Here is a 15,769-nt window from a genome sequence, read left to right on the forward strand (position 1 = left end):
AGTAAGCCCTCAATAACCTAGTAATTGTGTTACTACGATTCCTTATTATAACAATAGGTGAGTGTGAAATCTGATTGTGGGACACTAAAATGTGAGTATCGTAGGGGTAGGTGAGCCACCTGGGTGACTCAGTCTGTTGAGCATCCAACTCCATTTCAGTTCGGGTGATGATCTCAGGGTCATGAGATCAATCCCTGCATCAGGCTCTGCGCTGGGCATGGAGCCTGCCTAAGATTCCCTCTCCCTCTCCCTCTGTCCCTCCCCAACCTCACTCACAGACACACACACTCTTGCCCTCTTGCTCTCTCTCAAACAAATAAAATAAAAGGTATCACAGAAAGCCATGGAAACTATACAGGAAAGGAATCTGCTGAATCCTGAATGCAAGAATGCTGCACAATGAAGCCATGAGAGAGTCCCAGGAAAATAAGGATGCCCACCAAACCCCCGGAGAAGCTGTCAGTCATGTTTTTAACCTGCCAGGATGGCTTCCCTGAGAAGGTCACATCCTTCTTGTAAATAGAGGAGAATAGCAGGGGCAGGAAGAGTCAGCAATCTCCATGGAGGACTCATCTGAAGCTTGGCTTCCTGAGAACTGGTGTTGCAAAACAAAGTGATTGTTTTCTTTGTCATGGGAGGAAGAGGAAGAACACATGGAAACCAGAAGACGATTTTTAAAGAACAGTATTCAGTTTTAAGAGGAGGGCACTCATCCTACACTCCAAATCTTCCCTCTCTTCCACCTCCTACCCATTATGACCTTCCCGAGATTTTTATCCTTGAAAAGAAACCGGTCAGTCCACGCTCCAAATAATACAGCCTTTGAAAGGTAAAGGACATGTTGTTTTTCTAGTATTTTATTATAAAAGTAATACATGGTCTGTACAGAAAAATAAAGAAGATGAAAATCACCAATAATCCCATCACCCTGAAACATCACTTTTAATATGTTGGCAAATAACTGTTAGTCTGTTTCGACATTCCTGAAACATATATGCCTACTGTATTTTTCTCAGGGAACCTGTAACATAAGCATTTCCCATGTTGCTACAATCTCTTAATAAAAGTGATTTTTATCTGCCGTGTGGTTGTATGCCGAAGACTCCTGATGGCAAGAAGTGCTGAGCACAGAAGGAACCAGGACAGTCAGTCATCTGGGACCATATTGTCTGTGACTTTTAGGACAGTTTGCTTCAGGATTCGCGCAGATGACCCTGGAAGGGTCTTCTCCTTTTTGGGACTGTGGCATCCTCCTGTCCTCCCTGAGGAGAACTCAGGCCAGGCGTCCTGGCCTCTCTCATTCTCTTGCCCGGGGTCTCAGGCAAGACAACGGAGACTAAATGTGGTTCTGGTAATCGGAGGCCTCTGCCTCTGCCTCTTCCTCCGGGTGCAAGAGAAGCGAGTAGGTGATGCTATTCTCGGCCTAGAGAACACAGAAGGGAGCAGTCAAAAGAATGAAGGCAGCAGAGGAGGAGGGGGAAGGAGGAGATGGCTGGGGTGGCTCACCTCAATTTTGGCAGCCTCTTCAGTATCAGTGACATTGGCTGTGGGCAAAAAGAACGGAGGTCAGGGGTGCCTGGGGGGCTCAGTCAGTTAAGCGTCTGCCTTCTGCTCAGGTCATGATCTCAGGGTCCTAGGATCGAGTCCTGAGTCTGCTTCTCCCCCTCTCTGCCCCCCACCCCCACTCGTGCTCTCTCTCTCTCTCCCAAATAAATAAATAAAATCTTAAAAAAAAAAAAAGAAGAAGAACAGAGATGAGACAGGGTGTGGGAGTAGAGGAGGGGCCCACCACACTGCCGTGGAGGCCACAGCACGAAACCCCCAACCAGACATGGCACAAGGACCCGTAGGCCAAGGACGTCGTTCACAGCCCAGACTCAGCCTCCCCTCCTGGCCACGCTGTCAGAGGGAGGCCCTCATCTGTGCTGCATGCTTTTCAGAGAATTGCTGACTTTTTCTAGAAGGCAACCAGCCAGCTTTAGGGATCTGAGATATTGGGGAAGAGATGGGGGGGATGTCCAGTATCACAGGGAAGTCAAGTCCAGGTTTTTGCCAACCACGGTCTTCAGGAGAGAAGACGGGCCGTTTCAGCCAGGCCAGATGCGGCGGTCCCGGGGGCACTTTGAAGAATGTGACGCTCGGTGACATTAAAAGGGAAGAAAGCGCAACAGTGAAAGCGAGGGAGGGAAAGAGGGAAGCAAGGCCTCAAGCCAGTACTTTCCCTGGTAAATAGCTAAAACACACCAAATTCCCACATGTTTTTTGCCAATAAATGCACTTTGCCAGCGTGAAAAGTAGTCTCAGTATCTGCAAAGCAGCATTCGTCAGGCCAGGGGGGCGGGGGTGAGACAATACATCTAGTGTTTCTGCTCACCCCCTGCAGACAGAGAGTCTCTGTTTGCCATGCTCCAGTTTCTGGAACAAACCACCTCCTGAATTCTCCTTCTAATGCATTTCTCAGCAATGCTAGCGACTAGCTCGCTGCTGGAAACCCTCAGGTCCTGTGCTCGGCTTCGCGACATAAGTGCTTGTGAAATGCATTTGTGCCAGTGTAGACAGAGCCAAACCTCCAAGGTCTGGCTCTTCCGGTTGTGTTTGGGCTTTTTTCTAGATCTGGTTTGGCCTGGTGCGGACTCAGGCCCGCATCCCCACTCGACGTGGCCAAGAACACAAGGGCTTTGCTCAAAGCACAGCGGGACAAGGGCCGTTTTGCTCAAGCTCTCGAATCTGTTGGTTCCGCTCTGAGTCACACTCCAGCCACCTGACGCAGAGTCCTCGAGGGCCTCTTTTCCCTCTGTTCCTGTGGTCCAGGAGCCCCTCAAGAAAGGTCCAGGTTCCTGCGCTCTGGCTTGTTACAGTCAGGAGGTCACCTGGGATACTCCGGCTCCTGCCTGGGCCCGAGGTTGAACAGTCACTGGCTCTTAGAACGTCAGACCCGGAAGGGCTTTGAGGTCACGAGGCCAATCCACTCATTTCCTCAGGGAGGTGACTGTACCCCATGGTGGGGAATGTGCAAGATTCCACCTGCTGCTCCTGACAGAGCTGGGGCCAGGCCTGTGTTTCATAAACTTACATACGCGGGCATCAGAGCCAAACTTTGCCCAGCAGTGTAGCCCACGAAGGCGCGCAGTCCCCTAGAACTTTCTCCAGCCCAGATGTCCTTGCAATGCTCCACCCCTCCCCCATCACTCCCTGAAACAGACTTCCTCGACATGTTCAGGGATTATTCCCTAGGTCTCCCTCTCTTCTCCTCTTAATCCCGTGTGTCTCAGCCTTACCACTCCTAACCTCTGTCCTGTACCAGGTCTGCCAAACCCCACAGAAGGACCCAGATGTCTCTGATGTCCTGCTCTGAAATGTTCCCAGCATTCCTGGCTCCAAAATTCAGACACAGCCCTCTGCTCTCTATCTGCGGCAGGTGGGCCTTTGCCCCTCATCCCCAGTGAGGTCCTCTTTAGGCCCAGGAGTTAGTCTCAGAACCGACCAAGCGATTTGAGCCCCTGCCCTCCTCCCACCGCCCCCTCCCTCTGCTGTGCTCCCAGCTGAACTCACACAAGCCACTTCCTGCGGGCTCCAATCCACCTGGCAGCCCAAGCAGGGCACCTTGAGCTCCCAGACAAAGAGCTGCACTCACCTGGTTCCTCAGGGAGGGTCTCTCCCATTTCCCTGTGCTTGGGGTTTCCTAGGGGAGCTATGAGGGGCACAGAGGAGGTTAGTAGGGTCATAGGGTGGGGCCTGAGTCCTCAGGCGAGGACCAGGGGCAGGATTGGGTTAGAACCAACAGAGACCTGTCCCCGGGGAGATGCCTCCCCACTCCCGGCTTTCCTGCCCGGGGCCTGCCCAGCCTGTAAAAAGACCATGGAGTTAACCATGGGGACCCCTGGGACTGTCAGAAAGGCACTTGGCTGCATCTTTCTCAGACTTGCTCTGCCTTTTTAAAAGCTCTTTTTCCTCCCTCTCAGAGGCTCTGTGCATCTCCCTATTGACTTATCATCAGTAACTGTGGGCCAGGCTGTGCACTGAGGTCCAAGTGTCTTGTGAGGACACTCTTCTCCCTCTCAGTGCCTCAGAGTCTTTTTTCCCCTTCTTTCTCTGGGTGTCTTCAGACTTTCTCTCCAGCAAGCTAGCTCTCCAGTGCGATGAACTGTGACAATTTGCTTATTCGATTTCTAGGGTGCCCTGCCTCCTCTCTCAGCTCCTTCGGGGTAGTACTAAGGGGGAAGGAACTGCTTTCCAAGAGTCGAGTTTCTTCAGGGCACCCGTCTGTGAACAGAGGTTTAGTGAGGTCTCCCTGCCTGGCAAACCGTGCTGGGTGTTGGGGCGAGGGGGGAAGTGACTGAGAACTTACGGTGACTCATGGTGACTTCCCTCCTGGAGTCTGGAACACAGTTCAGTTCTCTAACGGGTCTGCATGACCCTGGCCTTACCCATTAGTCTGCCCCGCCTCATCTCTGCTCCCTGTGCCTGGCAGTTTACCGTTTCGACGCATCACACCCCTTACGGAGCCCTCCTTGCTTCTCCCCCAGCCCGGTCCCCGCTGCAGTGCTCCTCCCTTCTGTGCCTTGGCCCCCACACCTGCAATGCTCTTCCAGGCCTCTCTGCCTGGCTGACTGCTACCCTCCAACGTCCCCCCTCCGTCATGAGAACAGCCCTCTCTCAACAGCCCTCTCTCGTGTGCTGTGATGCACTCCGCTTGGGCTGAGCCCTCCGCCTCATCCATCCTCACGCTGCCCTGCGAGGTCGTGCTATTCGCGTCCTCATTTTCCAGATGAAGAAATACGGGCACAGAGATACTGAAGAACTCACCCAAGGTCACACAGCTGGTGCGCTGTGGAGCTGAGATGTAAACCGGGGTGGGCCTCCCCCACCCCGCCCCGCCACGTGTGCTTGGGTAACTACATACACCACTACCTGCTGTGAAAGCTTCTCCAACCGCTTGCCCCCCACTGGGTCACGTGGGCTCTTGTGCCCCTTCCCCCATCACAGCCTTTGTGACTCTATCATGGCTTTCATCCCACCTAATTCTGATGATTTACTTGTCCTTCCGTGTTCCCCACCACACTGTGAGCTCCTTGAGAGCGGGGACTGGACTTCTCATCATCCATAGTGCCTAGCACAGGGCCCAACCCAGGAGCAAGTTTTTTCAAGCCTTGTTGAATAAATGAATGAAGGGTGGCTCAGTCGGTTAAGCCTCTGCCTTGGGCTCAGGGGAGCCTGCCTCTGCCTGCCTCTCTCTCTCTCTGTCTCTCATGAATAAATAAATAAAATCTTTTAAAAATCAATAAGTGAATGAATGAATGAATGAATGAAAGAAATATGGGGCTTTGTCTGAACACAAGGATTCTCTTAGCCCCAGGAGGAGGCTACTGGTGATGTTTGGGGTTAGGGCCTTGGCCAAATAGGAACTGACCACAAGAGGAACCTGGAGAAGCCACAAACCTGTAGTGTGCTTTTGTCTGAGGCGGAACCAGGCCACTGCAGCAGCGAGGATGACCACTGCAGCCAAGCCGGCCACGGCAGCCACGACTGACATCACCACGGAGGAGGTGCTCCAACTGGACTCTGGGGAAGACAGACCTCAGGACGTGTAGTACTGTCCCGCCTCCCACGCTGTACCCCAGTGCTTCTCCCCTGGAGCTGCTTTGTGTCTGGGTCCCTTGTCCCTGTCCCTTGTCCCTTGTCCGGGTCCTCCCGCAACCTCACCTGTGTGATTGCAGTGTGACTGGATTTGTGCCTCTCCCCTCACAGGGGTCTCCGCCCATCCAGTAAAGGCAGACTATTGAATGTGTGAGGCCAAGGGCAGGGCCCCTGTTGGCCCTCCGGGAGAGAAGGGAGGGGGACCGGAAGCCTCCCCTAGTTAGAGGCGCTGTAACTGGATCCCACAAGGCCCTGAACTGTCCGGGACATGCCATGCCTTGGGGACTGAATGGGCGTAAGAAGATGCAAGAAAACCTCAGTTCTTGGGAACGGCTCGGAGCGTTCCCCCCCCTCCCCGCCCCAGTGTGGGGGCTCTGCTCCATTGTTGTCCTTAGGACAGGTCCTGCGTTTCAGGGGCACACAGCCTTTTCACCTGTGACCTGAAGTGGAGGGTCCCAAGCTCTAGCCCCTCCTGCTGCCCAGGGCCAATATTTATCACGCCCTGGTTCCTCCCTGCCTCGCCTCAGGGCCCAGTTGTTTGCGCTCTGGCATTTCTCAGATCTCCAAGGAGGCCCATATGACCTTAGCCATAATTGTCATCCTTCCTCCATCCTGACGGAGTTCCCACCTTGGACAGTGATGGCCACAGACTGTGAGTAACGCAGCATCTGCCCTATCATCCCTGTGCAGTGGTAGTCGCCACCGTGACTGAGGTTCGCTTCTGGGATGAAGAACGTGGAATTCAGAGATGAAAACTGCTTGGATTTTCCATCCTGGAAGAATGTGATCTTGTACAGAGGCCTGTTCTTCCAGCTGTGGCATCTCAGCATGATGGGCTCCCCCTTCTGGAACACCAGGCGCGGGGTCTGGAGCAGCAGCCAGTCTGAAAGACACAAAGGGACCCTAGGACCCAGGAGGTCTTGACTCTGAGGCCATCCTTACCGGTGGGACACGGTGTGTGGAGGGAAGAGCGTAAGTTTGGGATCCAACGGCCCTGGTCTCCAATGCTGGCTCCATCGTTTGGGAGCTCTGTAGTCTTGGGCCTTGGATTCCTCCTCTGTGAAAATGGACATAACAATACCATGCATCTACGGTGGTCCCTGGCCCATAGGAGGTGTTCAGGATATGCTTGTCTTCTCTTTCGCATCCTGGGAGAAGGTAGCTGCAGCCCTGTCGTGCCCAACAGGCTCTTGCAGGAAGGATACAAGAGAGCCCAGGGTGCAGTCTGACCTAGGAGATGACATGTGAGGGGACACAGCAGAGACATGTCTTTCGGGAGAGTGGGAAGTCATGGACATCCGGCCAGTATTAGCTTGTTTGATGGATGTTGGTAAATGTGGAGATTTACTTCATCAGGGTCTTTGTCTGAAGGTGGGTCATTAGCCTGCTGTGTACTTTTTCCCTCCCAGTGTGCATCCTTCTACTGAGGAAGAAAAAAATATTTAGTATTTTCGTTGTATAGGGAATAAAGCCTGTATTTGTACTCCTGACCTCAGCCCACATTCTCCTTTTTCCTAGAGCTGGAGGACGGAGCAGAGCTGGAATTGGAAAGACAGGTAGGGTAGAAGACAACAGCAGAATTAGAAGGGGGGCTCCTGGGTGGCTCAGTCAATTAAGCATCTGCCTTCAGCTCAGGTCTTGAACCCGGGGTCCTGAGATTGAGACCCTGTGGGGCTCCCTGCTCAGTGGGGAGTCTGCTTCTTCCTCTCCCTCTGCCCCCAATGCCTGGCTCATGCTCTCTCTCTCTCAAATAAATAAATAATATATTTTAAAAAATGAATTAGAAGGGAGTGGGAGTTGGGGGGTGTAGGGGGCGGGGTGCACGAAGAATGACAACAGCCACCCATGTGCCCAGCAAGCACTCCATGCAGCCAGCCAGGATGTGGCCAACCAAGTCTCTGCACTGGCTGGTGACGTGGCCACGGATGCCGGAGGAGACGCTCAATACCAAGGGAGTGAGTGCCATCACAGAGGAAAGTCAGCCACAGCTGCAGCGGGAAATCCAGGGGCGGAGGGGACACCAGATCTTGCTACTTGGGTGCCACAAGCTGGAAAATCCTACCTCTCCTGCTGGGGAGGCACATCTACCTTCCACCCGTTCCTTGCCTTACCGTCCTCTGTATTCCTCCTCTTGGAGAACTGAGACCCTGGCTGGACACTGCACGCCGGGATGAGGCTGAGCTGTCCCGGTTCCCTAGACTGCCTCTCTCGTGAGATTGGATTAGGGCAGGTGGGAATGCTGAGAATTGTAAAGCTTTGAAAACATAAAGTAGAACCCAGAGAAAATGCCAAAGCTGCCATGTAGCCCCAGCAACCAATTCCTGCACTTCTCTTCTCTGTCTAAGTAATCCCCACACAGAAGACCTACATGGCTGGAATGGTTCTTTCTTCCCTGCAGAGTCTCGGCTGGGACCAGGTTATAACCTGGATAATGGGGAGTATCTGCCTTTGGCTGGTCTGTGCAAGGGGCCACCTCAGCTCTTCTTGAGGACATTTATCTTGGTGGAGATCTTGAGAGCAGGGGCCAGCTTCCTGTTTGTGGCACTCAGGAGATGTTCTTCAAGTAATCAAAGGGCCTTCCCATCCATCTGGGAACAAACTCCTCTGGAATCTCCTGGAAGCCTTGTAGAGAAGTGATAAACGCTCACATCTCCTTTACACGCCCGTGGCTACGCGGGGACACACTCAAGCTCGGGGGTGAGATGCTCTCACCTCCTCGCCTTCATGCAGGGGCAGGGACATAGATGAGAGGCCTCAGGACCTTCCCTCCAGCCTGTCACTTCCAGCTGCACTGAGTGGGTGGGGGTGACAGGCCAGCTGTGTGCTTTTTTGTGCTTTTTTTTTTTTTAAGATTTTATTTATTTGACAGAGAGACAGCCAGCAAGAGAGGGAACACAAGCAGGGGGAGTGGGAGAGGAGGAAGCAGGCTCCCAGCGGAGCAGGGAGCCCATGCGGGGCTCGATCCCAGGCCCCTGGGATCACTCCCTGAGCCGAAGGCAGACAGCTTAACGACTGCGCCACCCAGGCGCCCCCAGCTGTGTGCTTTTGAGGAAAATTTAGGCATCCAGTAAGGGAAAGGGACTACATGAAGAGTAATAGTGAAAACAGTCATCATAGTCACATGGTGGCTCTTCTTTACGGAGAAACTACTTTTTGCCAGAAGCTTTGTAAAATCATTCATCTGTTTAGCAAACATTTATTAAACCCTGCCCCTGTCAGGGGCTGATAATGCAAAGATAGTTAAAACACAACTTTCAGGGGGCGCCTGGCTGGCTCACTCAGTTAAGCGTCCAGCCGTTGGATTCGGCTCAGGCCATGACCTCAGGGTGGTGAGATTGAGCCCTGTGTCGGGCTCTGTGCTGGGTGTGGAGCCTGCTTGAGATGCTCTCTCTCTCTCTGCCTCTGCCCCTCCCTCCCTCTCTCTCTAATTAAAAAAAAAAAAAAAGTTCAACACAACTTTCAGGTCAAGTTGCATGGATCGTAGGGGGGCAGGGAAATGCTGATTCCCACCAGGACCTGGGGAGGGAGGCATTAATACCCCCACGAGCAGACAAACAATCAAATCCAAGGGCAGATGAATCACCATATTCACATGGCTAGTGGTGTCTAGGCCGAAGACTCAGCCATAGTCTATGCTTTGTGATGGCTACAGAAATGGGTTTTTATGCAGTCAGAATTTCCTTCTGCTTCTCTCATACCCTACGTGCTTGTTTGTACCCTTGTAAGCTTCTTGCTCCATCAGGATTGAGGCAAGACAACCTATTCTGAGGACTCTCTTAGGACCGTCCATCGCCATCACACATACTAAGCAAAGGGGGTGGGTGAAAAGGGAAGTGAGTGGACAAAAACATCTTCCAACAACTCACAGTGCAGCTTCCCAGGAAGTAGGCTACCCCCCTTCCCTAAAAACTTCTGCCATGTGAGCAGATTTCATCTTTCCTTGTCCTCCCAGACCCTCCCAGCCCTTCCTCCACTGACCGGAAGTCACGTCCAGATGCACAGGGTCACTGAGGCTGGTCTGGTCCATCTGGCACCTGTACTCCCCACTGTCCTGTTTTCTGGCCTTAAAGCTGTAGCTGGACTTGACCAGGGTTGGGATGGAGCTCCCATTAAGGAACCACTGGGTGACGTGGTTGGCAGGGGTGTGGGCCCCCCCACACTTCAGAGTCACGGGATCCTCCTGGAGCACATTGACCCATGGGGGCTCGAGGTCCAGCACAGCCTTCGGGAGATCTGCTGAGGGGCAGAGAGAAGAGGAAGCAGGAGGAAAGGGGGCCCTAAGAGCCTAAGCAGGCCCTGATTTTCAGACAGTGAAGCACCTCTGGTCATCGAGAGGGGAACCTGGCCTAGAACCGTTGTGTAACTGTAGATAATTCTTCTTACTCATGTGTCCCACCACAGGGGCCCCTGGGCAGCCAGGTCTGCTCAGGGAGCTTGGCCGTTCCTCAGGAAGAGAGGGCAAGGTAAGAGAAAGGGAGCAGGGGCAAGGCAAACACTCTAGAAGTATATGTATACCTCACCAGGGGCATCTGAAACAGTTCTTTCTTCCTTTTATTCTTCCTTTCCTCCCTCCCTCCCTTCCTTCCTTCCTTTCTTCCTTCTCTCTCTCTCTCTCTCTCACACACACACACACGCACGCACATGCATACGACATATACATACCTTTCTGGAACTCACTTTCTTCCCCTGTAAACTGAGGCATTTTGGATACTAGTGGATAAACTCTCTCCAGAGCCAGATGAAGGCATCTGGTGCAGGTGTCCGGCATGAGTCAGACATCAGGTTTCTGTTCTGACCTGATGTCAATCTTTGTCCCTTAGATTAGACCTATCCTCACACCCAAGTACAGAGGAGTCTCTGTGGCCTCAGAAGGATAAAGAGAGAAAAAGGCTGAAGAGCCAGTCTAGGGAGCCCTGGGGTCAGTGCCCCAGGGAGAACCGTACCCCCCCCCCACTCCTGGGAGCCCTGGGAGGCAGGGAGCTGATTGGTAAAGAGAAAGAAGTGCCCAGCAGAGTTTACTTCACCAAGCTGCAATCCTTGGTATCTCCTCCTAGTTCTGTCCAGGGAAACAGGCCCTGAAGCCATCAGATACATGAAAACTGGGGGACTTCTCAACACAGGGAGATAACCTGGGCAGATGATGGGATTTTGTGCACAGCTGAGGCTAAAATGTCTGGGCTCCTGATTTTACTGAGAGAGAGGACGAGTTATTTTCTGTGACCATATCTGTGATGTTTCATCCTAACAGAACCAGGAGGATTAAAGCACCTGTGCATCATGGCTGCCTATCCTCTGCTTCCCTGGGAGGAGGGGAAAGGGGGGTGCAGGGCAGCTTCTGGGAGCCGTTACTCCTTCCTGGCTCGACCTCGGTACTGGGTTACTGGTGCATTCAGGGCACCTCCAAGGCGGGGTGGGGTGCCGGGAGCAGAGGAAGAGGGTAGCTGGGGTGAGAGAGGATGTGGGTGGAGTACTTACCAGGTGTCCCAGCAACTGGAGCTGTAAGAGAGAAAGCGAAGATCAGCCCAGAGTTTAGATTTGATGATTCATCATTACAAGAATCACACCCCCCCCAAAAAATAAAAAAATTCCCTCCATGCAAATCCCCTTAACTCCCTGGCCCTTGCCTATCTCTGTTAAATCTATCTGTACTGTCCATCCCTTTACTTGTTCGGCTGCGTGTTGCTAAAATGACCACACAGGCAGACAGATCAGAGTCTCTATAAATTTGTGGTCACCGTATTCAAAAGGTCACTGAGCTGCCACTCTGACACTTTTCTCTAGTGAATTTGTTCTGATGCTCTCGGCAGCAACACTAACCTTTTCCTCACTCCCCAAAACTTTCCTGTCCTCTGCCTCCAATCCCTTCTTGCTTAAAGTGGATGCCTTCTTTCACTCTTCACAGAAAACAAAAGCAGTTGGACAGGAAATCTCACACCTTCCCCCAACTCAAATGTGTAACCTAGGTGCCCCTCTGCCCAACTTCCCTTCTTGCTGCTCACTGGGGAAAGTCAGCCTCCTCTCCACGGTCAGTCTCTGCTGGTTCACAATCCCTGTCACCCTCACAAGGTTCCCCTCTCTCTGTTACTCCCGTGCTCTTCTGCACCACCAATTCCTCCTTCTCGTCGATTTTTTCCATCAGCAGAAGCATATTCCGGGATCTTTCATTAAAACAAAAAAAAGTTTCTCACTTGATCCCACATATAATTCCAAAATTATTTCTCTGCTCCCTTTCATAGCCAGATTTCTCAATTTTTTCCCCACATGTGCTGGGCTCATTTCTACTCCTTCCATGTACTGTTTCATTCTCCACAATTTGCACTCTGCTTCTGCCAGTTCACTACAACTTTTCTCTCTCGTTCTTCCCCAGGTAAGTGTACATCCTCACCATCTCCCCAGTTACACGTGCCTGAAAACTGTAAGTCACCTTTATTCCCCTCTCTCTCCCAGGCCCCCTCCCCCTTCACCTCAGTGAATCTTGTTGATTCTGCTTCCAGCTCAGGCCTCAAGTCCATCCACTTCGCTCTTTGCTCGTGGCTGCCATGCTAGTTTAAGTCACCACCACTTTTCTCTGTGTCCTAACTCCTCTCCTCATTCCTTGTTCCCCACAATCCACTTTCCACAGAAAGGCTACAGTTATTTTTAAAATATCAGGTCCAATAATATCACTCCCCTGCTTAGAAACCTTCAAGGGCATTTCTTTTGCTCTTGAAATAAAAGTACATCTTTACGAGGCCACACAGGACGGGACAAGAGCCTTGCTCACCTCTCCCACCTCATCTCAAGCCCTTCTTCTCCTATTCATTGAGCACCCATAACACTAGCCCTCTTCAAATTCTTCACACTTGGGGCTTTTGTGTATGCAGATCCCTCTTCTAGAATTGCTTTCTTTATCTCTTCAAATGGCTATATCTTTGCCAGCTCAAAGTCCCAGCCCAAGTGTCACCTTCTCAGAAAAGGCTTTCTGTATCATCCTGCTTATCATCCTGTCTTCTTCCCCACAAAGACTATTCTAATCACAGTATCCTGTTTACATCTTCATGGCCCTTTCCAATTTATATTTATGCCTGTGTGTCTGTTTATTTGTTGCTTATATCTCCCAGGAGAATGGAAGCTCAAAGAGGGCAGTGGCCATATCAATTTTATTTGCCAGTGCTCTGGAAATCACTTACTGAATGAGTCTAAGTGGGAGATAAGAGGGGCCACGGTTGTATTGACAATAGGAAGTGAAGAAAACATGCACATGAGAGAAATTTTTTTTTCTAAGATTTTATTTATTTGATTGAGAGTGAGAGAGAGAGAACTCAAGCTGGGTGGGAGGGAGAGGGAGAAGCAGACTCCCTGCTAAGCAGGAAACCTGACACAGGGCTTCATCCCCGGACTCCAGGATCAAGACCTGAGCTGAAGGCAGACTCTTCACTAACTGAGCCACCCAGGCGCCCCCACATGAGAGAAATTTAAGAGGCAAAACTGGGGAAGCGGGCACTTGATGAGAGTGGGGGTAATGTAATTGGATGGCCAGGGGAAAGGTTACTCATGCTCACACAAATATAAATGTTAGGAAGAGGAGTACATTTGTAAGGAGAAGATGGTAAGTTGAGTTCGAATATGTTTTGTTTCTGAGGAGGCATATCAATGTGGAGGTGTCCAACCAGCAGTGGAAACACGAAACTGTAGTTGACATAGGCAAGAAAGACAGGTTTGGAAGTTGTTGACATAGAAGTGATAGCTGAAAACCAGAGTGTGTTGGACTGGCAAGGGGGACAGTGCAGTAGGGGAGCAAGTAAAGAAGTAGAACCCGAGAGGAGGGGAAGAGAAGAAACAAGAAAGAGATGAGAAGAGTAGAGAGAAGTCATCAGTCATTTATTCATTCCATACTCAACAAATGGTCATGAATACAGACTCAATAGAGTCATTGTAAGCGAGACAAAGACCTTATGCTTTAGGTCAGGAAGGCTGTCTGTCTTGTTCATTGGTAAATCTCCAAGTCCTAGAACAGGGCCTGTTCATGCATTTACTTAATGTTTAGAACAAGGCAGTTTGTGGAATCTGTAGAGAGCAGGAAATGCAGTGTCCACATTGCCTGGCTATAGAGGAAATCCACTTGGGGCAACAGAAATGTGGTTAAGAGGGTGGAATGGGAGCCTTAGTTAGTAGTCAATGGAGCAGCCCTGGAGGCATTTCGGAAGTAGTGACTCGGCTGCACTTGAAGATGTCATGGCCTCAGTGTGCAGCACAGATTCAGAGGAGAGAGTCAGGAGCAGTCGAGATGGGGTCAGAGGCTGTTGTCAAAGCTGGGATATTGAGGGCAGAAGACCTAAATATGGTGGTCTAAATAAGAACAGGAAAAATGGAGCAAATCCTTGGTGACTTAGCAAAAAGGCAAACGGAAGAAAATATCAAGCCTTGCCCAGGAGTCTTGCCCAGGTGCCTGGCACATTGATGGCACTCGACGTGGAGAAGCATATCACCTCTCCAGGCCTGCACTTCCTCATGTGAAAAATGAGATAGTTTAATGCTCCTTTCCCATGTTATTCAACTTCAGTCCATTTTATCCTGCTCATGAAGGAATACTCTCTCTTCCTCACCTCCACTTCCTATCCCAGTATCATTCAGCATTGAGGGCCGAGGGCTCCCAGAGATGACCAGATTTTATTATCAGTCACAGCGCCTAACTCGAGAGTGGCTACGTGTCTTCCTCTGGGGCCATCCTAAGATGTATTTGAGGGTGGAAACTCTAGGAATTGAGCTTGGAGAGACAATCCTGGTAATAGGGCTCCCCTGGCTGGGCTCCCTAAACTTCCTCTCACCTGGCACCATCAGTCCCTGGCCCTCCATCTTGACCTAAGACTCTGACTTTCTCTGTGATGACAGCCAGGACCTATCCCCGTGTGTGTGTACAAGGAAGCATGTGCGATTCCTCCAGTCCTACAATTGACGAATCCAGAATTGCCCAGGTTGTGTGTTCTCTGAACCCCTGTTCCCTGGATAACCCAGACCATCTTTGCTTCTTCCCAGGGAAATTTAACACATGAACAGAATAAGCTTCTGCTGCATGACAGAGACTGGCTACTGCCCCCCCCCCAAGTGTCCTATTGCTCCCTCCCCATCCCTTGTCTAAGACAGCATTAGCCCTTCCACCTGAGATTTGGTCCCTGTGAAACACAAATTTCTAAGGGAGGGAAACACCCTGGCCGCTCATTAGTCACTCAAGTCTAGGTCACTAGATTTTCCTCAGCAGGTTCAAATGTAGGTGGTGGCAGAACATCAGGGACCTGGCTACCCAGTGGTATTGGCCAAAAGACACTAAAAACTGCAACAAAAATTCTGCCAATTTTATCATTTGCCAAGACCAGTGGGGTGGTCCAAATTTGATCTTCACCAGCCTGCTTCACCCTCCTCATTTTCCTGAATGCTTCCCATGCTACCCCTCGTCCTTGCCAAAGCTCAGGCCAACCTGGGGAAGCAGCAGCTGAGTTAGGGAAGTTCACCTGCCTCTGTCCCTCATGAGGACACCGACTCACCCAGGAAGAGCAGAGCCGTCCACAGCAGCATGTCACCCAAAGGATGGCAGGGCACGCAGTCAACCCAGTCACGATAAGCAGCAGGGATGGGGAGGGACGAGGGGATCCGCATCAGTTGCTGGCTCACGTTGGCTCCAGCAGCACTGGTGTGGCAGGCGGAGGCTTCTCTTGAGACTTGACAGATTCCACCCCAGAGGACAAATTATGAAGTCCAAAAGAGGAAGTGAAAAGAAATGTTGTTTTATCATAGGCTCCTCCCCTTCCACCCTTTTTCCTCTCAACTGTTCCCTCCCAGAAGATTCAGAGCTTCCCAGAAGGGGTCTGGCTCAGCCCAATTCCAAATTCACAGAAATTTTAGAAACTGGGAAACAAGTTCTTCCTCATCTTTTGGGACACAGCTAGGCTCAACCTCTGGGAGTAAGAGGGGACTGGTCACCCGAATTCAGCTCAGACCCTCCTATCTATTCCTATCTCTTTAGAAAAGCCAATGGAGCAGAATGTGCCTCCAGTCTTCTCTGACTTCTAGCTTCATTTGGAGGCCCAGATGCTCCTGAAGCTGATGATGGTGGGCTTGAGGCCACCCACCATTATTTGATTTTCTTTGTTATCAT

The 15,769-nt window shown here is 51.3% G+C and overlaps 1 protein-coding gene across 4 annotated transcripts; it reads right to left on the reverse strand.

Moving 5' to 3' along the window:
• Window positions 1-835: 835 nt before the first annotated feature.
• Window positions 836-15,365, reverse strand: LOC100479420 (low affinity immunoglobulin gamma Fc region receptor II). Of its 4 annotated transcripts, none has more exons than XM_002920105.4 (8): window positions 15,159-15,365; window positions 11,113-11,133; window positions 9,616-9,870; window positions 6,266-6,520; window positions 5,440-5,562; window positions 3,635-3,691; window positions 1,507-1,544; window positions 836-1,423 (listed from the first exon to the last, which is right to left on the reverse strand). In XM_002920105.4, exons 1-8 carry the CDS (start codon window positions 15,268-15,270, stop codon window positions 1,337-1,339), a joined length of 948 nt encoding a protein of 315 aa, XP_002920151.2. In that variant the 5' UTR covers window positions 15,271-15,365; the 3' UTR covers window positions 836-1,336. The 4 variants fall into 4 exon arrangements, with proteins under 4 accessions (XP_002920151.2, XP_011224371.2, XP_011224372.2 ...); XM_011226069.3 differs by having other exon boundaries at window positions 9,616-9,873; XM_011226070.3 differs by lacking the exon at window positions 3,635-3,691.
• Between the last annotated feature and the right edge of the window lie 404 nt (window positions 15,366-15,769).

The sequence above is a fragment of the Ailuropoda melanoleuca genome, chromosome 8 (assembly GCF_002007445.2).
Source record: "Ailuropoda melanoleuca isolate Jingjing chromosome 8, ASM200744v2, whole genome shotgun sequence".
NCBI lineage: Eukaryota > Metazoa > Chordata > Mammalia > Carnivora > Ursidae > Ailuropoda > Ailuropoda melanoleuca.

Coding starts and splice junctions, on each gene's coding strand:
- LOC100479420 (XM_011226069.3), bottom strand. CDS start 15,270: ATGCGGATCCCCTCGTCCCTCCCCATCCCTGCTGCTTATCGTGACTGG. Junction 9,874..11,112: donor TCCAGTTGCTGGGACACCTG/GTAAGTACTCCA, acceptor TCTGCCCCTCAG/CAGATCTCCCGAAGGCTGTG. Junction 6,521..9,615: donor GCATCTGGACGTGACTTCCG/GTCAGTGGAGGA, acceptor TGTGTCTTTCAG/ACTGGCTGCTGCTCCAGACC.